This window comes from Antechinus flavipes, chromosome 3 (genome assembly GCF_016432865.1).
Source record: "Antechinus flavipes isolate AdamAnt ecotype Samford, QLD, Australia chromosome 3, AdamAnt_v2, whole genome shotgun sequence".
NCBI lineage: Eukaryota > Metazoa > Chordata > Mammalia > Dasyuromorphia > Dasyuridae > Antechinus > Antechinus flavipes.
Genome location: NC_067400.1, coordinates 632,854,745 through 632,875,429, shown reverse-complemented (window position 1 = coordinate 632,875,429; position 20,685 = coordinate 632,854,745). Strand labels below are relative to the sequence as shown.

The window sequence follows — 20,685 nt, the reverse complement described above, 5'->3', positions numbered from 1 at the left end:
AAGGGAGGGGAAGAGGGAGCGGAGAGGAGGAGATGGAATGGAGGGGGAGAGAGGAAGAGAGCAGGCAGGAGGAACAGAGGGAGGAAGGAGGAAAGAGTGAGGGCCAAGACTGAGGCGGGATCTCCAGGAGCAGGATCAGGGAGACACAGGCTGGGAGCTCAGCAGCGCTAGAATTTCTGGGCCAGAGACCCCCGTAGGGGTGGGGGTCACCGGAGAAAGAGCTAGAAATGGCTCTGGGGCCAAGGGGCTCCGGGTGCAGCGGGTGTGGCTCAAACCCGGCCTCAGACCCGCCCTGGCCGTGAGACAAGTCCCTTCCGCTGCTTGCCTCAGTAGTGGCGCCCACCCCTGGTCCTCGCGGGTCATGGGTCAGACAGGGCAGAGGGACGAGCGCCCTGGTGCCCCCCACCCCCCCCCCCGAGCGCTGGGGCTTGCCCAGGCTGTTCCCCAAAGCGACACCCCAGGCTCGAGAGTGTTCATCGTGTTTTATTTGCAAAGTTCCTCGAGTGCAGGGTGAGCCGCGGCCCCGAGGCCCTGGCGGGCAGGGGCAGGGGCAGCTCCCGGGCCGGCCCCACAGTCCTGGCTGCCCGAGACTGGCCGCCCTTCTCTACAGGGGCTCTCGGGACAAAGGGTAGGGCCTGTACCCGGCGACCCAGGGAGGAGGGGGGCCCCGGGCTCAGACTTGGGAGTGCTCCAGCGCCCAGACGGAGGGTGCTCCTCGCCCTCAGGGACAGCCCGCACCCCGCTGGGGGCATCTAATAACTTAGGCCCTCCTGAGGCACAGAGAGGGTCACACAAGGGAGACTTGGGAGCGGCAGGGGAAGTCCTCCTTTTCACATGGGGAAACTGAGGCTGCCGGGGACCCCCGTGGCTGAAAAAGGAGGCAGGCAGGGGAGGTCAGGGCTGGAGAGCCGGGACGCGAATCCGAGTCCGCCTGGAGCGTGTGTCCCCCCGTTGCTCCCCTCCCACCCCTCCGGTCCAACACCTCCTCTCTGGCCCGGCGGACCCCCCCTCCCCCCCCTGCGATGTCCCAGGGCCTGGGGCCTCAATGCTGATATGGAGGGGGAGAGGAGGGAGGAGGGTCCAGCCCGGGTTGGGAGGCTCAGGGGTGAAGGTGCTTGGATCAGGGGCCCTTGTGGCCCCCCACAGTCCCAGAGCTTGTCGGGCTGAGTCGTCCTGCCCCCCCACCCTGGACTCGCCCATCCGGGGCCAGGGCACACTGGCGCCGGCTCCCTCAGCCCGGATGGGAAGGGGGCTGTTTCAGCCTCCCCTCCCCGTGCCAAGGAGTAGCTGGGGTGCCAGGGATGCCCTTTCAGGGTTGGAGGGGGATCCCTGGTACAGCTCTCTGGGCCACGGTGGGGGGCTCCCTCAGGGCACGGGACCCTCGGGCCGCAGCGGGGGCTCCCTCGGGGCACGGGACCCTCGGGCCGCAGCGGGGGCTCCCCTGGGGCGCGGGACCCTCGGGCCGCAGGGGGGGCTCCCCCGGGGCGCGGGACCCTCGGGCTGTGGCGCAGGGCCCCTCACGCCCGCCGGGGGGTCAGCAGGGTGCTGTCGAACTGGTAGGTGAGCTTCCTCTTGACCTTGCGGATCTCCCCCGTCTTGGCGTAGTTGCGCAGGGCCCGCGCCAGCTTCTGGTAGGTCATCCGCTTGCGGTTGCCCTTCTGCTGGCCCCAGAGCCTGGCCAGCGCCTCCTTGTGCTTGGAGGAGAACTGGAAGACGCCGGCGCCCGGCTCTACCCACCACACGCACTCCCGCATGTCCCCCCGCGTCAGCAGCCCCAGCAGGAACTGGTAGAGGCGCAGCTTCTTCCGGGCACCTGGAAGGGGAGGGCAGGGTGGCTGGCGCCCGGGGAGAGGCCCCCCTGCCCGGCCCAAGGCTGGGAGAACACGGGGCGCCGGCCGGGACTCGGGGGCCCAGGTGACCGGTTATTCCGGCTTAATAGACGCCAAAGTCGAGTGACCCGCTAAACGGAGAGGCTGCGGGCAGCCCTCCGCGCTGTTCCAGCTTTGCTTCCCACTCTGCCCGGTCTCCCCCGCCCCGCCCAGAGTTCTAGCCAGAAGGAGCCGCAGGGACACGTCCTGGTGGGAGAGCCCGGGAGGGGGCCCGAGGTCCCGGGGCCGGGGAGGGGGCGCTGACGGGGGCAGCGTCCCCGGAACAACAGCAGGCGTCGGGCTTAGTTTTATTGTTTGGCCCCCGGGGAAGAACCGGGGCCCAGGGGACAGAGCCGACGGAGGCTGGCCGCAGGAACAGTTCCCTGAGTTAGCAGGCGGTGGGCTGGGCGGGCTGAGACGTAGGACGGGGGCTCACTGCTTCTGGGTCCGGGCCCTCCGACTCAGAGGGGGCGTGGTCCCAGAGAGTCAGCCCCTCCCAGCATGCCTGCATAGCTGCCCGCCCCCTCCTCCCCCTGCTCCCTCCCCCACATGTACAGCACCCCCTTACCTGCACCGGCTCCCCTCCCCCACATGTACAGCACCCCCCCACCTGCACCAGCCCCTTCCCCTCCCCCTCCTGCCCCCTCCATGTACAGCACCCCCTTACCTGCATCGGCTCCCCTGCCTTCCCCTGCAGCCGCCAGGCCCTCTTCCGCCTCGCTGTCGGACACCTCCAGGGCTGGGCTGTCCATCGGGAACTCCTCATCCTCAGACAAGCCCGGGCTGGGGAAGGGGGCGAACGGGGCCTGCGACTGGGAGCAGAGAGGGGGCAGGGCAGAGCTGGTGGGCCCCCGGCTCCCCTCCCCCTCCTCCCCAAGCCCCGGAAGCCCCCCTCCCCTCCCTCTCCCAGAGCCTTGAGCCGCCCCCCCCATTTGCTGGGACCCGAGGAGGGTCTCGGGGGCTCGGCCCCGTCCCTGCTCTCCGGCCGCCCGAGCGGCCTCCCCAGCTCCCTGCCCCTCACCTGCCCCCTGAAGTCCTCCTCGGGGTAGGCGCCGAGCCCGGAGCCCGGGGCCGGCTCCAACTGCCCCCCGGGGGCGTAGCCCACGGGCAGATAGGAGAGCTGGACGCCCTGCAGTTGGCCAAGGGAGGCCGCCGAGGGGTCGAAGGGCTCGTAGGCCGGAGCCAGGCTGGGTGGGGGCTCTGTCCAGCCCCACAGGGAGTCTGGGAAGGCAGGAAGGGCGCCCTGAGCCGGCCGCCGGGCACCCCGGGCCCTGGCACAAAGGGGTGATTGTGGGGAGGGAGGAGCGCCCGGCCTGCAGCATTTGCATATGTGGGGAGGGGAAGGGCTATCGACAGGTCCCTGGAGGGGGAGTGATGGGGATGAAATAAATGGGGGCACAGAGGGAGGGGAAGGGGCTGGGGAGGGGAGAGGAAAGGCCATAGGAAGAAGTGAGTAGAATGAACTTCTTGGCCAGGGACCAAGGGCGTGGAGGAAAGTGGGGGGGGGGGGAGGGGCGGGCTAGGTCCCCAGAACGCAGGTGGTCAGCGGCCGGGGTCGGGGCGCACTTACCCACCATGCCTTCGGGCTCCAGGTAGCTCGGGGGCTTGCCGCTGTCCAGATCGTAGAAGACCCCATCTGAGTACTGAGGAGGGCACGGGAGGGTCACGGGTGCGCCCACCGGCCCCAGGACGCCACCCTCCCCATTAGGAGAGAAGCGGGAGGCGGGGGCGGGGGCGGGGGGACGGTGGGTAGCTGGCGGAGCCGCAAGGGAGGGAGGGAGAGAGGGCAGGAGTCCTCCCGAGATGGGATGGGCAGACACTGGGTGCGAGATCAACTTACCTGGCAGGAAAACTGGGAATCCTCCAACCTGGCGAGAGCAGAGAACGGTGGGATGGGGCGGGGGCGCTCGGGTCCTGCACCCCCGCCCCTCCCCCAGTGCACCGGTCGCTCCCTTCCCCCACGCCCCCAGCCCGTCCCCGTCCCTCACTTTCCCTCCGGAGCCTGCGCCCCTCCCCGCATCTCCACGTCCTCCCGGCACCCTTTGGTTCCCCCTCCCACGGCCGGCGTACCCCAGGCCCCGCGCGGCTCTCGCTCCCGCGCCCCGCCATCCGCCCCTCGGGTCCCGGCTCCGCATCCTCGCCAGACTCCCGCCCGACAGAACTTCCCGGGCTCGGGCTTTATCCTGCGGGGAGTTGGGAGACTGGGGGCCTGCGGAGGGGCCGAGCTGGAGGCTGGCGCCCGGGGCTGCAAATAGAGGGGGTGAGCCCGGCCCTGCCCTCCCCCACCCCGGGCCCAGCCCAACAGGAAGGGGGCAGGGGGAGCCTTGCACGGAAATATCCCGGGGAGATTTGCATGGGCACAGGCTGAGGTGGGAGAGGGCTGGCTGGGTGGGGGCGGGGCCGGTTAGTGAAAGTGGGAGAGAAAGTGTGGGGGGCGGGGGAGGAACTGCCCCAACCCGGGGAAAGTAACGGGGCCAAATGGAGACCTAGGGGACAGTCGGGTCAGGAGATCGGGAAAGGTGAGAGCGGGAGAGGGAGGGGAGGGAGAGGGAGGGAGGGAGGGAAGGGAGAAAGAGGGAGGGAGGGAGGGAAGGGAAGGGAGGGAAGGGAGAAAGAGGGAGGGAAGGAAGGGAGAAAAAGGAGAGGGAGGGAAGGGAAGGGAGGGAAGGGAGAAAGAGGGAGGGAAGGCAGGGAGAAAGAGGGAGGGAGGGAGGGAAGGGAAGGGAGGGAAGGGAGAAAGAGGGAGGGAAGGGAGAAAGAGGGAGGGAAGGAAGGGAGAAAAAGGGAGGGAAGGGAAGGGAGAAGGAGAGGGAGGGAGGGAAGGAGGGAAAGAGAGAGAGAGTGGGAGAGCCAGAGAAGAGAGCGCGAGCAGCAGACTCGCAGACCCAGGAACCAGGAGGGCCCCGGAGGCTGGGGCGGAGAGGGGGAGGCAGCATGGGGGCGGGGCACGGGCCAGAGAGGGCCAGAAAGGGCCAGGCCGCCAGCCCGAGCCCGGGGGTCCTCACTTACTGCGCAGCCTCCAGGGTGAGCATGGTGGGGCAGGCTTCGGGGTTGGCACTGGCTCTGGGCTGGCATTGCCCATCACCTTATAGACGGGAGGGGCGGGGCCCGGTGACCTCACCGAAAATCCCCTCCGGGGGGAGGCTGCCGATGGGGGATTGCTCAATGGGTCACGTGACGGGGGCTGGGAGGGCAGCGCGGGCTCGCGGCCCCCAGGGGCTCTTGAGGCAAAATTCGGGGTCCCGGGGGGAGGAGCCGCCATACGATGCACGGAGACGCGCGGCTGTTTTGGGGGGTCTCAATCGCGGACGTCCTCGGGAGCGCGGGGGGAGTACTGGGGCGCGAGCGGGGGGGGGGGGGGGGAGGGAGGGGGAACGGGGCAGGTCCCCAGCTCCGGACCGATGGGCGCCCCGCCCCTGACTCGGAGCCCCACCCCCGCCCCACTCCCTTTCCAGGTGAGAGACTTGCCCAGGACCACACGACCCCTGGGTCCTGCTGATTGTGATTCCCGCCACAGGGAGCACCCCCACCCCCTAACCGGACTCTTCCCAGCTCCCCAAGGGCTTCCCTTGGTCAGGGCATCATTAGCCCGGGGAGAGGGGCCGGAGGCCGGCCCCCCGCCCCTTAGCTAGCCAGGAAGGCGGGCACACTGCAGGTGGCGCAGAACTTGTCTGCCTCGGTTTCCCCATCTGTAAAATGGGCGTGCCCAGGGGAGCCACTTCCGGCCTTTCCACCTGCAGGGGGGCTCTGTGACCCTGGAGCTTCTCCCAGGTCTCAGCACAGGAGGAAGGCAGCAAGGCTGCTCCAGGGACGGGTGGGGGGTGGGGATGCGGACAAAAGGCCCCCCCTTGATGGCCCACACTCCAGTCCCAATGCCAGGGGCGTGTGGAGCGCGGTTCCTGGGACCCTCACCCACGGCTGGGGGGTCACAGCACTTCCAGGGCCCCCCGAGGAGCCCGTACCCCAGGGGATTTCTCCGCCATCTGCCCCCAGTGGGCCGCTCCGCGCCTCGGCCCATACCCCGGCTGCCCCATCCCGGTTCTCTCTGACGGGGGCTCACTCCTGCGCCCGTGGGTGGGCAGCGGGGCCTCCCTCCCCCCCAAAGAAGCACACAGGGGGTCTGCGAGAAGGCTTTATTGACAGTGGGCCCGTCACCAGGAGGCCGGGCCGGGGGGCCCGAAGCGGGCCAGCAGCTGCTCTTGGTCGTCCAGGTCCTTCTGCACCTTCTTGCGCATGTAGAAGATGGGGCAGTCTCGGCTGTGGGGGGAGGGGGCCTCAGCCTGTGCCCGCCCCCCCCCCCCCCCCCCCCCGCAGGGCCCGGCTAACGGTCCCAGGCCTCCTCCCGGTTCCCAGGACTTTGGCCCCGCTCCAGCCCGCCCCGCCCCGGCCAGCTCCCTCCCGGCTTGTTTGCTTGGTGGGGGCGATAAGGCCGGGGCGGGGGGGCTGGCGCCTGTCACCTGTGCCCGTCCTGGGCCGCCTCTGGCGTGGGAACCCGGCGCGCCCGGTCTTTCCCTAGGGAAAGCCCGGCCCCGCCTGGCCAGGCCGGCGGGGGATGGGCCGGGGGCTCGGGGAACCGGGGGGGCCCTACCTGGTGCAGAGCACGTCCTCGTGCAGGCTGCCCTGGCAGCGCTGGCACTGCGTCCACAGGCGCGAGAAGCGCTCCTCCAGCGCGCTCAGGTGCGCTACCTGGGGGCAGAGGGCAGCTGCAGGGCCTGCGGGGCCGGGAGCCCGAGCCCCCCCCCCCCCCGCGCGCCCCCCTCACCTCCTTCTGGTACAGCTCCGACTCCCGGGGAAGGCAGAACTTGCACACGGCTCCTGGGGGGCAGGCAGGGTTGGCTGACCCCGAGGTGGATGCCGCCCGCCCCAGGCCGGCCCCTGAAAGTCCCCGGAGGGCCCGGAACAAGGGCCTGTGTGTGCAGGGGGGGAAACTCCCCTGGGGAAACCCCGGGCGGGGGCGCGGCTCCTGCCCCCTGCTCTGCCCCCCGCCCCCCGGCCCCCCGAGCCTCACCGTGGTGGCTGAGGACGGCCCGGCAGCCGATGCAGCTGCTCCTGCGCGTGGCGAAGGCCAGGAGCCCCCCGACCTTGGCCGTCAGCACCGTCTTGCAGCGGGTGTGCTCGCCGCCTGGTGGGGGACACCCCGGCCCTCAGTGGTGGCACGGTACCCCCCTGGGGCAGGGGCAGCAGCAGGGTCCCCCGGGCCCGGCCCCCACCCCCACAGACTCCCCCGCCCCCGCCGGGGCAGCAGCAGGGTCCCCAAGGCCCGGCCCCGCCCCCCCAGGCTCCCCGGCCCCCCCCCCCGGGGCAGCAGCAGGGTCCCCAGGGCCCGGCCCCCGCCCCCACAGACTCCCCCCCCCCCCAGGGCAGCAGCAGGGTCCCCCGGGCCTGGCCCCACCCCCACAGGCTCCCCCGCCCCCCCCCCCCGGGGCAGCAGCAGGGTCCCCCGGGCCCGGGCCCCGCCCCCATAGACTCCCCCGCCCGCCCTCCCCTTCCCCCCCCCCCCGGGGCAGCAGCAGGGTCCCCCGGGCCCGGCCCAGCCCTTACGTAGCAGCACGGCCTCGGCCCGGCCCTCGCCCAGGATGGGCTCGAAGATCCTCAGCAGGGGCTTTGCCAGCTGCTGCTCCAAGTAATACTGGGTGTCGATGGGCAGGCTGTGTTCCAACACAAACAGGGGGTCCTGGGGGCAAGAGGGGCGGGGGCTGGGGCGCAGAGGGGCTCTGCAGCCAAGGGGCCCCGGGTGCAAATCCTGCTGGTGTCGAGCCAACCTCCGCACTCTCCCCTCTCCCCCCCCCCAGAAAATGGGGCCGGACCGGCCGAGCCCTCAGCTTGTGGGCAGTGGGTTGGAGGTCACGGGGCAGAGGTCAAGGTCACGGGGAGGCCGACCGCCCCGAGCAGCCACCTGGGGCCCCCGGGGAGGAGCCCCCCCCCCCCTCCCTGTGCCCGGCCTGGAAAGGGGAAGTGAGAGTGGGGCGGGCGGCCAGGCCGGGCCCCAGGTGGCGGAGGGGGCGGGGAAGGGGCCCGACCTCTGACTTCATGTAGGCCGCCACGCCCTTGGCCGCACTGATGATGACGTAGGGCACTCGGTCCCCCAGGCCGGGGGCGCTGCCGGGGTCTCGTTTCCTCATCCTGCGGGGGGGGGCGGGGAAGGGTCACGCGGGGGCCGCCGGGGTGCGGACCCCTCCCCCCCCCCCGGGGCAGCAGCAGGGTCCCCTGGGCCTGGGCCCAGCCCTTACGTAGCAGCACGGCCTCGGCCCGGCCCTCGCCCAGGATGGGCTCGAAGATCCTCAGCAGGGGCTTTGCCAGCTGCTGCTCCAAGTAATACTGGGTGTCGATGGGCAGGCTGTGTTCCAACACAAACAGGGGGTCCTGGGGGCAAGAGGGGCGGGGGCTGGGGCGCAGAGGGGCTCTGCAGCCAAGGGGCCCCGGGTGCAAATCCTGCTGGTGTCGGGCCAACCTCCGCACTCTCCCCCCTCCCCCCCCCAGAAAATGGGGCAGGACCGGCCGAGCCCTCAGCTTGTGGGCAGTGGGTTGGAGGTCACGGGGCAGAGGTCAAGGTCACGGGGAGGCCGACCGCCCCGAGCAGCCACCTGGGGCCCCCGGGGAGGAGCCCCCCCCCCCCTCCGTGCCCGGCCTGGAAAGGGGAAGTGAGAGTGGGGCGGGCGGCCAGGCCGGGCCCCAGGTGGCGGAGGGGGCGGGGAAGGGGCCCGACCTCTGACTTCATGTAGGCCGCCACGCCCTTGGCCGCACTGATGATGACGTAGGGCACTCGGTCCCCCAGGCCGGGGGCGCTGCCGGGGTCTCGTTTCCTCATCCTGCGGGGGGGGGGGGAAGGGTCACGCGGGGGCCGCCGGGGTGCGGACCCCCCCCCCCCGCAGGCGCGGCTGCTCCCCTCCCCCCGCCGGCCCCCACCTCTCGGCCAGCTCCACGTGCGCCTGCTTCCCCGCGTAGTCGGCCGCGGCCCGGGTCAGCTCCTTGGTGATCACCAGCTGCGAGATGTCGATCCGGTTGCAGAGCAGGTCCGAGATGACGTCCTGGGCGTGGGCCACGGCGCCCGAGGGGTCCCTGCGGGCGAGCCCGGGGAGTCGGTGGGGGGTCCTCGCCCCCCGCGCCCCTCCCCCGGCCCCGGGCCCCCGCTGACCGGTCGATGAGCAGGCGCCGCAGGGAGGAGGTGACCAGGTTGGCCACGAGCGGGCAGTTGTCCCGGCGCACGGCCTCCAGCCCCTTGCAGTCCATCTTGTCGTGGGAGTCCGGGCGCGAGGAGAACAGGAGGCCCGCGTAGCGCTTCTTGCTGATGAGGAGGTACGGGAAGTAGACCTGGGGGAGAGCCGGGGGTGAGGCCGCTGGGGCCCGGGGAGCCCCCCCTCCCCCCGCCGCGCCCTCCGATACCTTCTCAAACTCTAACCGGATGGGCGCGATGAAGTGGCCGGACACCCAGTCGGCGGCCTCCCGGCCCAGCGCCATCGCCTCCGCCACCGAGGGGACCCCGAAACGGCACATCACCGAGTCCGTGTCTCCGTACACCACCTGGGGGGGCGGGCCGAGGTGGGGGCGGGGCCCGGCCAGCCGGGGTGGTCGCCCCCCCCGGGCCCCCTCCCTGCGCCCCCCCTGCCCCCTCCTTGCCCCCCCCCCGCGCCCCCTGCCCAGCCGGGCCCCCTCCCTGCCCCCCCACGGCCCCTCACCTTGGCGTCGGCGCTGTACCCGTTCTCCACCGTGTACTTGGACTCCACCAGCTGCTTGGTCTTCTTGATCATCTGTCGCCCGAAGCCAGTGACACTCTGGAGGTGACGGAGGAAAGCGGGCTGGGCCGCGGAGGGCGGCGAGGAGGGGGCCGGACGCCCCTCGCCGATGCCCCGGCCCGCCCCCGCTCCCGCTGGCCTCCCCGACCACCCCCACACTGCCCGGTCCCACAGGAAGCCGCAGCCGCGAGGGCCCCCTTCGTGGAGGCCCTCGCGCCCCCCACCCCGGAGCAGCCCGTGTCAGCCCTGGCCGGGGCCCCTCGTTCTCCCCGGGCCCAGAAGGCCGCGGCCCCCTGGGGGGTGGGGGGCTCCCACGGGGGTCGGCGAGCCGGCGCACCTGGGAGATCTCCACGCAGGGCAGCTTCCCGACCTGGGCCCCGGTGAAGCCGTAGACGGAGTTGGCGCTGACCTTCAGGGCCAGCTGCCGCCCGTCCAGGACCTGCCGCCGCAGGGGGTCCGTCTCCTTGGCCAGCTCGGCCTTGGCCCTGGGAGGGAGCGACAGTCAGAGCGGCCCCAGGCGGGGGGCCGGGGTCCCGGGAGGGGCAGGGGTCCCAGTGGGGAGGCCGGGGTCCCGGGGAGGGGCAGGGGTCCCAGTGGGGGGGCTGGGGTCCCAAGGGGGCAGGGATCCTGGGGGGGCTGGGGTCCCAGGGGGGGCAGGGGTCCCAGGCCCACCTCTTGCGGGCACTGAGCAGGTTCTCCAAGATCTGCGGCAGGAGCCCTTTCCTCACGGAGGCCTTCACGAACTCGTTCCCCGTCGGGGTCTTTATGAACTCGTCGGGGGTCAGGCTGTGGGGGGAGGGGTCGGGGGTCAGCAGGAGGCCGCGGCCTCAGCCCTGGAGCCCCGCGGGCGGCCTGCGTACCCCAGCTTCTGCGCGGTGCCCGGCCTCAGCAGCGTCGTGTAGCACAGGTTGTGGGCCATCATGATGGAGGGGTACAGGGAGGAGAAGTCCAGGGTGGCGATGGGGACGTCGTAGTACCTGGAGGGGCCGGGAGGTCAGGGGGGCCGCAGCCGCCCCCGCCCGGCCCCCCCAGCTCACCCCCTGCCCCCGCCCAGCTCACCCTTTCAGAGGCTCGATCACCGTGGCTCCCGTGAAGTCCTCCCCGCCCTCCGTCTTCACCACGGGCATCACGAGGCCCTCCCGAACCGCCTGGGGGAGGAGGGAGGGGGCGCGGGGCGGGGGCGGAGAGTTAGGGAACGGCGGGAGGGGGGGGCTGGGAGGAGCGAGGAGACGGGAGAGAGAGGCTGAGGAGCAGCTCACAGAGCAGAGCCCAGGGGGGGGGGGGGGGGGGGCGAGAGCTCAGACCCTCGAACGACCCCGGCCCACCGCTGAGAGACGGGCGGGGAGAGCGGCCGGGCGGGGGACGGAGGCCAGAGCCCGGAGAAGGGAAGGAGACAGACGGAGGCCAGAGCCCGGAGGACCCAGAGGAGGAGCGGAAGGAACCGGGGGCAGGGCCCAGACCCCCTCCGCGCCCACGGCCCCAGCTGACCTGGCGGAGGAGCTGGGACACGACCTTGACCTGCTGGCCCCGGGTCAGCAGGTAGCCCAGGGGGACGCCCGTGACTCTGGCCATCTCCACGGCGTTGACCAGGACCATGAGGCGCTCGAGGAGCCGGAGGGGCAGGAGGGCGTCCTTCAGGCAGTACACGGCCAGGCGGCGGCGGGACTGGTCGTTCCCGTTCTGGGGGGGGTGAAGAAAGGGCTGCTGGGAGGAGGGGGCTGGGGGAGGGGCTGGGGCTCAGGAGGTCAGGGAGGAGGGGGACTGCGGCCCAAGGCGTCGAGGGTCCGGGGAGGAAGAGGAGGGGGCTGTGGTCACCTGCAGGTCGGTGATGATGCTGTGCTGCACGTCCTCCTTCTGCTCCCCCAGGAAGTGGAAGCTGACCGCGTTGAGGGTGTAGGAGCGGAGCTTGTGCTCCCGCAGCAAGACCTGCAGGGGATGGGGGAGATTCTGGGTGAGCTGCGGCCAGGCGGGCCCCCCGCCCGGCACCCCTCCCCTGCCCGGCGCCCCTCCCCTGCCCGGCGCCCCTCCCCGGCACCCCCCCCGCGCCCCCTCCCCCGGTGCCCCCCCCACACCCCCTCCCCCGGCGCCCCCCCCAGCGCCCCCCTGCCCGGCGCGCCCCCCCCCTGGCGCCCCCTACCTGCAGCATGTCCATCTGCACCCGCCCCGTCATGCTGACCACTTTGCTGTCTCGCCGGCCCGTCTGCTTGGACTGGAAGGAAGAGTCGCGGATCTGGGAGCGGAGGCCGGAGATCCGGCCCAGGAAGGGGAAGGACGAGACCTGGGGAGAGACAGAGAAGGGGGCGACTGAGACCCCCCGAGGGCTGGCGCGGACCCGCGGGGAAGGACTGAAGGAGCTGGAGGCCCTGACACGGCCCCCGAGAGACGCAGGGAGGAGACCCTCGAGCCGGGCCTGGGGGGGGGGCAGGGAGGGGGGAGGGGGAGTCACAGAGATGGACGCTGAGACCCCGAGAGACGCAGGGAGGAGACCTCGAGCTGGGCCTGGGGGGGGGGGGGGGAGTCACAGACTTGAGCCGGGTTAGGGTCACCTTGAGGGTCTGCGCCCTGGAGATGAGGTAGGGCAGGTCGAAGTTCTGGATGTTATAGCCCGTTATGACGTCGGGGTCCATGGTGCGGACGAAGGAGGCCCAGGCCTGCCAAGAGCCAGGTCCGGGGGTCAGCAGGGAGGCTTCGGGCTGGCCCAGCCCCCCAGGAGCCCCCCAGTCCCTCCCCCCAGTGAATGCCCCCCCCAGGGGCAGAACAGGCCAGTCGGGGTGAGAAGTCAAAGGGAAGAGAGGGTCCGCCGGGGGTTAGAGGTCACGAGGTCCGACGGCGCTGGGGTCACCTCGAGAAGCTCTTCTTCGCGCTCGAAGCTGAGGACGCGGGCCCCCAGAATGGGGGCGCAGGGGCGCAGGGTCAGGGCGAGGCGCAGGAAGGGCTCTGGCTCCCCCCAGCGGAGGCCCACGGAACAGATCTGGATCACGGGGTCCCGCTCCGGCTCCGGGAAGATGCCTGAGGGGCATCGGGGGAGGAGGGTCAGCCCGGGCCGCAGCAGCGGGAGCGCCCCGGGTCCCTCTTCTGCGGGGGGGGGCGGCAGCACTGGTGGGAGCCCTCTCTCGGGGGTCCCCGGGTCGGGGAGGGGCGCAGACCTTTCCTCCCGGCACATTCGATGTCGAAGCTCAGCACCCTGAGGGGGGCGATCTGCTGCCAGGGCCCCTCGGGGGGGTGGCTGACCACGTCCGACCACGTCACGTCCGCCTCCAGCTGGCACAGCGTGGCCTGGGGAGAGAGCGGGCACTCAGGGGGCCGGGCTCCTCCCCCCCCGCCCTCCGCACCCTGGCCTCCGAGCCCTCACCTTCCCCTCGGTCCGCAGCTGGTACTTCCCCGCCGGGAGCTCGATCCAATTGCATCCAACGATGTCGGCGTCCACCATGAACCTGGAGGGGGGAGGGTGCGGGGCACGGGGTCAAGGGCCAGAGGTCAGGTCTCCCTCCACCAGCCAGCAGGAATCCTCAAGTCCCAGGCCGGGGTCCACGGCCCCCCCAGCGCTCCCTGCGTTCTGGGCACGTCCCTTCCTCGCCCTGGGGGCCGGCCCGGGAGCCAGCTGGGGGCCTCAGAGGGTCCCTCCTACCTCAGCATCCCCACCCCCCTTGGACCGGGACGGGAAAGCTGCAGGGCCCTGCTGGGGACGGGGGTCTGTCAGCCAGAGAGAGACGAGGAAGGGGCTCCCTGCCAGGGGAAGGGTCTTCCAGAGAGACCCCAGAGACCACGGGGACAGAGACACAGTGGGGGATGGGGAGTGGGGGGGGAGGGGGGTGATGGGCAGGCCGGAACACAGACGGGGGAGGGGGCGGTGATGGGCGGGGCCGGGACACAGACGGGGGAGGGGGGTGGTGATGGGCAGGGCCGGGACCTGGGGGGGAGGGGGCGGTGACGGGCGGGGAGTGATAGGCGGGCCGAGATGGGGGAGGGGGCGGTGATGGGCGGGGCCGGGACACAGATGGGGACCTTGGGGGGTGGGGCCGCCGCTCACCGGATCTCAAAGTCCACGTTGGCTTCGTAGGGCGGGAAGCTGGGGGAGCCGAGGCCGGGCAGGCGGATGCCATTCTCCAGCAGGCGCCGGGCGGGGGCCACGAGGCGCGGCAGCGCCAGGGTCACGCGCAGAAAGGGCGAGGGGCCGCGGCCCAGGTAGCCGTACATGCCTGCGGGGGGGGGGGGGGGGGGGGGTGAGAGCCTTCCCCGGCCCCGCCCCCTCCCGCTGGCCCGCCCCCGGACCGCCCCCTCCCGCTGGCCCGCCCCCGGACCCGCCCCCGCCCCGCCCCCTCTCACTCTCGCGGGTGCAGAGCTCCACGCCCAGCACGGCGGGCCCCTTCAGCTCCTTGCCCCCGCGCTGCTCCCGGCTCACGGCGGCGTTCAGCTCCCGCTGCAGGTCCCCCAGGTGCTCGGGGCCGAAGCCTGCGGAGGGGCACGGGTCACACAGTGGCCGGCGACCCCGAGCTCCCCTGGCCCTCGCCAGAGACCCCGCCGAGGTCACTCACCAGAGGGCGCGGGCACGTAGAAATAGGGGGCGAAGCCGCGGATGTGGCAGCAGACGGAGACTCCGGCCTGTGTGACCCCGAAGGCCCGGAGGATGGGAGCCGCTTCGGGGGCCCCGGGGGGCGGCGGCAGCAGCGGGGAGCCTAGGCAGGCAGGGGAGGGGGCTCAGGGGGAGGCCGGGCCTCGGGGGCCTCCGGGCCGCCTCCCCCCAACTCACCCACGTAGTGGTCGATCTCGAGCTGCTGAAAGACCAGGGCCTGCGTCTGGGGGTCCAGGGCTGGCGGGGCGGGCCGGAGCCAGCGGGCGTCGCGGACGGACGGAGGCAGCTGCCCTGCAAGTCAGAGGCGGCACCGCTGGGGCCCCAGCCGTGCCTGAGGCAGCGCCGAGGTCATCTCCCCGGGAGAGCGGCCGCAGGGGGAGGGGAAGGCGCTGCCCAGGCCGGAGGGGGCCGGCCATCCTCGCGTGCCGCTCTAGGAGTGGGGGCCGCCTCCCGCTTCCTGACCTGCGGCTCGCGGCCCCAGAACCGCGGAAGTTCCCCCGGTGGGGGAAGCCCGCGCCCCTCCCCCCACGGAGCGGCGGGGGGTCTCACCCATGGCAGCCCCTTCGGGGGGCACGTGGAGCTCCTCCTCCTCCTGCTCCTGCAGCCTCCGCTCAGCCTCCATCTCCTCCATCAGGGCCAGCTCCTCCTCAAACTGGGACGCGGGCGCCTCGTCCTCCTCGGCCCAGGACCCGCCGCCCCCACGCGGGCGCTTGGCCCCGGGCAGCCCGGCGCTGGGGGCCGGCCGCCGCTTCGACTCCATGCTGGGGGGCGGGAAGGGCCTGGCTCAGGCTGGCCCCTTCCCTAGTGGCCCCCAGGGTCCATCCCCAACGTTCCCGTTCCGTCCCATTCCTCCAGGTCTCACCCTGTGCCCAAGGCTCCCCCCCCCCCCCCCGGGCCTCCCCCCGCCTCCTCCCCCAGCCCCAACTCACTCTCACACTCTCTGAGCAGCCTAGGCTCCTCTCTCCCGGGCTCGCGTTTCCCGCCACCGGCGCTTGTAGTCTTCTGACCCCTGCGCGCGCAGAGCGCTGAGCGCGGCCATAGTGAGCGTGGCTGGGGCCTGATTGGCCGCCCCGTCATCGCGCCGGCGCAGTCGCTCTGCTAGAAGGGGGGGTCGGAGACGGAGCGCGCGGGTCGCCATGTTGAGCGTGGCGGAAGCTAAAGCCAGCCTTCTCCGAGGCGCAGTAACGCCCTCGGGTCTCTAACCCCGCCTCGGGCCTCTAACCCCGCCCCCGTTTCTGGGGTAGAGCTGCCGAGCCCAAGGAGTGTCCCGCCTTGGGAAAGCCAGCCCAGTTCCTGAGGCAGAGAAGGCCCGTCCGGGGCCCCAGGCTGTCGGCTGCTTGCCTCAGTGGCCCCCTCTGTAAAATGGGCATCACCCTAGTGCACCCCAAGGAAGGAATCCTTTCACAGGCCTTTGGCCACCACCTGTGCCCTAACCCTAAATGCCCCCTCCCTCTGTCCCCGGCTCCAAACTGGAGAGACAGCCTCAGGCCGAACCATCTGGCCCTCTGTCCCAGGGCTCAGCACAGCGTCTGGCACACAGTAGGTGCTTAAGATCCCTTTGTGGACTGATCACATATTCTCTCATGAGCTGCCCAACACCGGCTGCTTTGGCCTTCCACTGTACCCTGTGTCTGGGCATACAGTAAGCACCTACTCAATGCTGGAAACTGCCAGAGTAGCAGGTGAAAGAGCCCTCAGGGAACCTCAGAAACACAGCAGTTACCCCAGAAATCCCAGTATGTGTACCAGGCTCCCTGGGGGGCCAGAGACCTCCCTCCCCACCCCTGAGGCTCCCGGGAGACCAGCGACCTCCCTCCCCATCCCTGAGGCTCCCCGGGGGGCCAGCGACCTCCCTCCCCACCCCTGAGGCTCCCCGGGGGGCCACTGACCTCCCTCCCCATCCCTGAGGCTCCCTGGGGGCCACTGACCTCCCTCCCCATCCCTGAGGCTCCCTGGGGGGCCACTGACCTCCCTCCCCACCCCTGAGGCTCCCCGGGGGGCCAGCGACCTCCCTCCCCACCCCTGAGGCTCCCCGGGGGGCCACTGACCTCCCTCCCCACCCCTGAGACTCCGGGAGACCAGCGACCTCCCTCCCCACCCCTGAGACTCCCGGGAGACCAGCGACCTCCCTCCCCACCCCTGAGACTCCCGGGAGACCAGCGACCTCCCCACCCCTGAGACTCCCGGGAGACCAGCGACCTCCCTCCCCACCCCTGAGGCTCCCGGGAGACCAGCGACCTCCCTCCCCACCCCTGAGGCTCCCTGGGGGCCACTGACCTCCCTCCCCACCCCTGAGGCTCCCTGGGGGGCCAGTGACCTCCCTCCCCACCCCTGAGGCTCCCCGGGGGGCCAGCGACCTCCCTCCCCACCCCTGAGGCTCCCTGGGGGGCCACTGACCTCCCTCCCCATCATGGAGCCTGTTCCAAAGACACAGAGGCCCGCGGGCTGGTCCTGCTCCTTTCCTCCCCGGGCCCACTCTGCTCTACCCAGCCCGGGAGGCAGAACGCACTGACCAGAACTCGCTTCGCTGGCTTTGAGGTTTTTATTAAGATTTTGCTTTGTTTGTTTATTAAATAAAAGGAGTGGAGGGGAAGGGCCTTCTCATCTCCCTCGGGGCCACAGGACCCGAGGGCTGGGCCCCCCTGGACCCCAGGCAGAGTCGGGTCACCCCCTTCCCTTCAAGGTGCATTGCGCTGTGTAAGCAGGGGAGGGCAGGAAAGGTAAGTGCCGGGGGTCAACGGTCAAGGGTTAACGACCCGCCCACCCCTCCCCAGGAAGACAATGTCAGGAGTAGGGCCTCGGAACACCCGGTGACCGAGGCCCCTCCTTGGAGCTCGCCGTGGGCCTTGGGGCCGGAGCCCGTGAGAGCCGGTGGAGCCGGGCCGGGCGGAGGGGCAGGGGCAGCGCCGGGGCCGGCCCGGGGGGAGCCGCTTCCGGGTCACTCGTGGACGTCCCAGATCTCCGACAGCAGCGGGGGGAGCTTCTTGTCTTGGAGGCGCAGGGCGAACACCTGCTCCGAGTGCACGGAGCTCAGCGTCCGCAGGCTCACCAGCTTCATCAGCATCCGCGGGAACCGGAGCTGGTCCTGGGGGACAGGGGCAGGGAGGCGCCGTTAGCGGCCGGCCTCCGCGGCCCGGGCCGGGGGGTGGGGGCGCCGCGCAGCTCGCTACCTGCGGCATCTTGATGCGGGTGTAGGAGAGCAGAGCCTCCACGTAGGGCTGCTGGAGGGCCTCCACCCGGCCCGGCTCCTGCACGTTGGGCCGGTCGGCGGAGAAGATGTTGATGGCGATGAGCAGCGCGTACTCGGCGTCGTCCAGGCCCAGCCGCCGCATGGCCCTGGAGAACTCGAAGATGGGGTTGATGAACTCGACCTGCAGGCCTGGGGGAGGGGCAGAGGGCAGGCCTGCTGGCCGGCTCCATTCTGGGGGGGCGCAGCCCCCGGGAGCCTTCCAGGCACTCGCTGGGGATGACTTGCCAGGGATGGCGCACAGTGGGTGCTCACTGGGGAAGGCGCGTCAGGGACAGCGCACAGAGGGCGCTTGCTGGGGACTGCGCACAGTAGGCATTCATGGGGGTTGGCACACAGTGGGCGCTCAATGGGGACGGCGCACAGCAGGCATTCACTGGGGAAGGCGCGTCAGGGACAGCGCACAGAGGGCGCTTGCTGGGGACTGCACACAGTAGGCATTCATGGGGGTTGGCACACAGTGGGCACTCGCCAGAGGCCCGCCCTTTACCCATGGCTCTCCCCTCCCCCCAGCCCCCCCGCACCGGCTCTGTGGAAGTCATCTTTGCTGTAGGTGAAATCCTTCAGGAAGGTGATGCACTCCGTCTCGTGGTTGTAGCGCCGCGCCGTCTCCAGCAACATGATCTGGGGGGAGAGCAGGGGCATCGGCAGTGCAGCCTCGGGGGCCTGCCCTCCGGCAGCCCCAGCGCCCCCTCCCCGTCAGGAGCCCGCGCCCTGGCCGAACCTCAATGGTAGAGGCCTTGAGCAGAGCGATCTGGTCCTCGCGGCCCAGCTGCAGGAAGCCGGGCACCTGCTTGGCGAAGTCCACGATCTCCTGCACCGAGATGATGGCCAGCTCCGTAAAGTGGGCGAAGCGCTGCTGCCGGGCGTCCCGCGACTGGGGGTCGGCCCCCAGGGGCCAGGGCTGGCGGGGAGAGGCGTGGTGAGGCGGGCCGGACCGGGCCTGGCCCCGCCCCCGGCCTGGCCCCGCCCCCAGGACGGCAGCGCGGTCATTACCGTGACCTTGGGCTGGTCGGAGAAGGAGCGCTTGTTACACTGCAGCTGGGCCGACACCAGCTGCTGGATCATGAGCTTCTGGTCGGGCGTCAGCTGGATGCTGCCGCCGTCGGCGGGGGCCTCCGAGGAGGCGGCCGGGGAGCCCGCGGGCCCGGGGGTGGGAGCGCCGGGGGCGGCCGCGGAGCCGGGCCCCGAGCCCGGGGGCTGATGCTTCTGGATCTTCTTCTTGCGGATCTGCTCCTCCGACAGCACGCCTGGGAGAAGAGGCCGGGGCCTGAGCACTTGCCCCGGCCCGCGCCCGGCCCCGGCCCCCGGCCCCCCACTCACACTGCTCCCGCATGCCGGCCTCGCGGCACTTGCGCAGGCGGCACTCCTGGCACTTGCGGCGCATGAAGGCGTTCATGTGGCAGGCGCCGCCCCCGCGGCAGGTGTAGCGCCGGGCCCCGCCCCGCACCACGCTGCGCCGGAAGAAGCCTTTGCAGCCCTCGCAGCTGAGCACGTTGTAGTGGAAGCCCGAGGCCTTGTCCCCGCACACGCGGCACAGCTCGTGGCCCAGCATCTTGGGCGCCGGGCCCTTCTTGCGCTTCCGCTCGGGCTCCGGCTCCTCCACTGTGGGGGCAGGGAGGGGTGGGGGTGAGCGCCGAGGCGGGAGCCGGGGCCCGGGCTGGGGGGAGGGGCCCACGGGCCCGGGGCGGCTGCGCGGACGGGGGTCCCGGATCCTACCCAGGCCGCAGGCGGAGCCCTCGCCGGCCGCCGCGGCGGGGATGGGGCCGTCGGGCTCGGTGCTGGGCGGCGCGGTCCCCGTCATCCCCGGCTCGGGTCCCTCTTCCTTTATACACTTTGAGGCCCCGTCATCTTCACCTGGGGAGAGGGAGAGGCTGGGGGGGCTGCCGCCCCGCCCCCAGGGACTCGCCCCCCAGCCCTGACGCAGCCTAGGGAGGGTGGGGGCAGGCCGAGAACTGCGGCCCTCCGCTCCTCTAGGGGGCACAGGAGGAGGGGCTCCAGCACCCCAGAGCCGAGTTCAAATCCTGCTTTTGACACTCCGGGTGACTCTGGGCTGACAATCACTTCCCACGTTGAAGGGCGCCCCCTCAGTCACCCCTAGGGACCGGGGCCTGGCTTGGGGGCAGAGAACAGCACTCACCATGGGCAGGGGCTGGGGCCACGGGGGTGCCAAGGATCCCGGGGGAAGCCATGCTGGGTCACCGCAGGCCAGCCTTGAGGAAGAGGGGGAGCCCCAGAGGGGAAAAAGAGGGCTTGATCCCCCACGGGGACCTCGGATCACTGACCTGGCCCCTCCTGCAGCCTGCACCCGCCCCCTTCCTGATCCCAAATCTGCCCCTTCCTCTGACCCTCCCCCTGATCCAGGAGCTTCCACGGGGCCCCGCCCTCCTGAACTGGCCCTTCAGCAGCTTGGACCCCCACCCTTATGGATCCCAGCCCCGCCCAGGTCTTTCTCCAGTCCTGAACCCCCCCTCCCCGCCCCCGCTGCACTCCTTTACACCCCCTCCCCTCTCCCTTCCCCTTCCCCCCTTGGAAGCCCAGACTTCCTCGAATTTGCTCTCCTGTAGCCAAGAACCCCCCGCCCACCTCTCCGGATCCCAGTTCTGCCCCTCCCCCTGACCCCACCCCGCCCTCTGCTCCAACTCCCCTTTCCTGCCCCCCCAGCTGGGGTCCCGGCCCCGCCACCCCCCGCACTGACTCCTCCTGGACCCTCCCCCCTTCGTGCCCCTCCCCCCTTACCCGGTTCATGGCTGCGCACGCCACGGCTCCGGTGCCGGGTAGGGAAGTTCTTCTTCGCGGCTGCCCTGGAAAGGTCGCCCGTCTCCCTCGCTCCCTCTGTCCTCTGCCTCCTGCCCGCGCCCGCCGCCTCCGAGCCGCCCCCCAAAGCTCGCCCCGCGAAAAGTAACTTCGCCACTTCTTCCGGCAACCCCAGGTCTGCGTCACTTCCGGCCCGGCTGGGGCGGAGTGCACGTGATACGCGGCTCCAGCAGCCGGGGCGGAGTCTGAGTGATTTTCCCCCCTCCTCCTGACCGTCCCGGAAGAAGGTCCTGACCGTCCCGGAAGAAGGTCCTGACCGTCCCGGAAGATCCCTCGTGGGCGCTCGTCCGAGTCAGTGGGAGACCCGGCTCGCCACAGTTCCCAAACCGGCCTGCGGGAGACAGAGTCTGGGCCCCGGCCCTCCCCGTGCGCAAGCGTGCCAGCGCTGCCGGCCACGTGGGAATCCGTGCGCTGATTGGGGCGGGGGGAGGGGCTAAAAACAGCGCG

The 20,685-nt window shown here is 71.6% G+C and overlaps 2 protein-coding genes and 1 long non-coding RNA gene across 11 annotated transcripts; all 3 read right to left on the bottom strand.

Annotated features, from left to right (window-relative positions):
- Positions 1–467: 467 nt before the first annotated feature.
- On the bottom strand, positions 468–15,202 carry POLD1 (DNA polymerase delta 1, catalytic subunit). Of its 7 annotated transcripts, XM_051990295.1 has the most exons (31): positions 15,104–15,202; positions 14,724–14,935; positions 14,352–14,465; positions 14,137–14,277; positions 13,928–14,053; positions 13,632–13,800; positions 12,954–13,035; positions 12,748–12,877; positions 12,444–12,610; positions 12,148–12,252; positions 11,739–11,879; positions 11,417–11,527; positions 11,090–11,281; positions 10,661–10,749; positions 10,462–10,578; positions 10,274–10,387; positions 9,939–10,086; positions 9,545–9,640; positions 9,252–9,389; positions 9,004–9,179; positions 8,775–8,927; positions 7,889–7,991; positions 7,410–7,542; positions 6,877–6,990; positions 6,631–6,683; positions 6,457–6,554; positions 3,709–3,736; positions 3,439–3,511; positions 2,890–3,089; positions 2,536–2,680; positions 468–1,813 (listed from the first exon to the last, which is right to left on the bottom strand). In XM_051990295.1, exons 2-31 carry the CDS (start codon positions 14,932–14,934, stop codon positions 1,518–1,520), a joined length of 3,963 nt encoding a protein of 1,320 aa, XP_051846255.1. In that variant the 5' UTR covers position 14,935; positions 15,104–15,202; the 3' UTR covers positions 468–1,517. The 7 variants fall into 7 exon arrangements, with proteins under 7 accessions (XP_051846255.1, XP_051846251.1, XP_051846249.1 ...); XM_051990291.1 differs by lacking the exons at positions 468–1,813; positions 2,536–2,680; positions 2,890–3,089; ... (2 more) ...; positions 7,410–7,542; positions 7,889–7,991 and adding exons at positions 5,910–6,125; positions 8,099–8,205; positions 8,575–8,677; XM_051990289.1 differs by lacking the exons at positions 468–1,813; positions 2,536–2,680; positions 2,890–3,089; ... (1 more) ...; positions 3,709–3,736; positions 7,889–7,991 and adding exons at positions 5,910–6,125; positions 8,575–8,677 and having other exon boundaries at positions 7,410–7,516.
- Positions 15,197–16,465, bottom strand: LOC127556852 (uncharacterized). Of its 3 annotated transcripts, none has more exons than XR_007952540.1 (3): positions 16,413–16,465; positions 16,103–16,222; positions 15,197–16,063 (listed from the first exon to the last, which is right to left on the bottom strand). It is a non-coding gene; the product is annotated as an uncharacterized LOC127556852 (long non-coding RNA). The 3 variants fall into 3 exon arrangements; XR_007952539.1 differs by having other exon boundaries at positions 16,103–16,226; positions 16,339–16,437; XR_007952541.1 differs by having other exon boundaries at positions 16,103–16,186; positions 16,339–16,437.
- A 237-nt stretch (positions 16,466–16,702) lies between these two features.
- Positions 16,703–20,517, bottom strand: NR1H2 (nuclear receptor subfamily 1 group H member 2). Its single transcript, XM_051990309.1, has 8 exons — positions 20,161–20,517; positions 19,141–19,278; positions 18,745–19,026; positions 18,418–18,671; positions 18,146–18,325; positions 17,946–18,045; positions 17,345–17,553; positions 16,703–17,259 (listed from the first exon to the last, which is right to left on the bottom strand). Exons 2-8 carry the CDS (start codon positions 19,223–19,225, stop codon positions 17,113–17,115), a joined length of 1,257 nt encoding a protein of 418 aa, XP_051846269.1. The 5' UTR covers positions 19,226–19,278; positions 20,161–20,517; the 3' UTR covers positions 16,703–17,112.
- Positions 20,518–20,685: the final 168 nt, after the last annotated feature.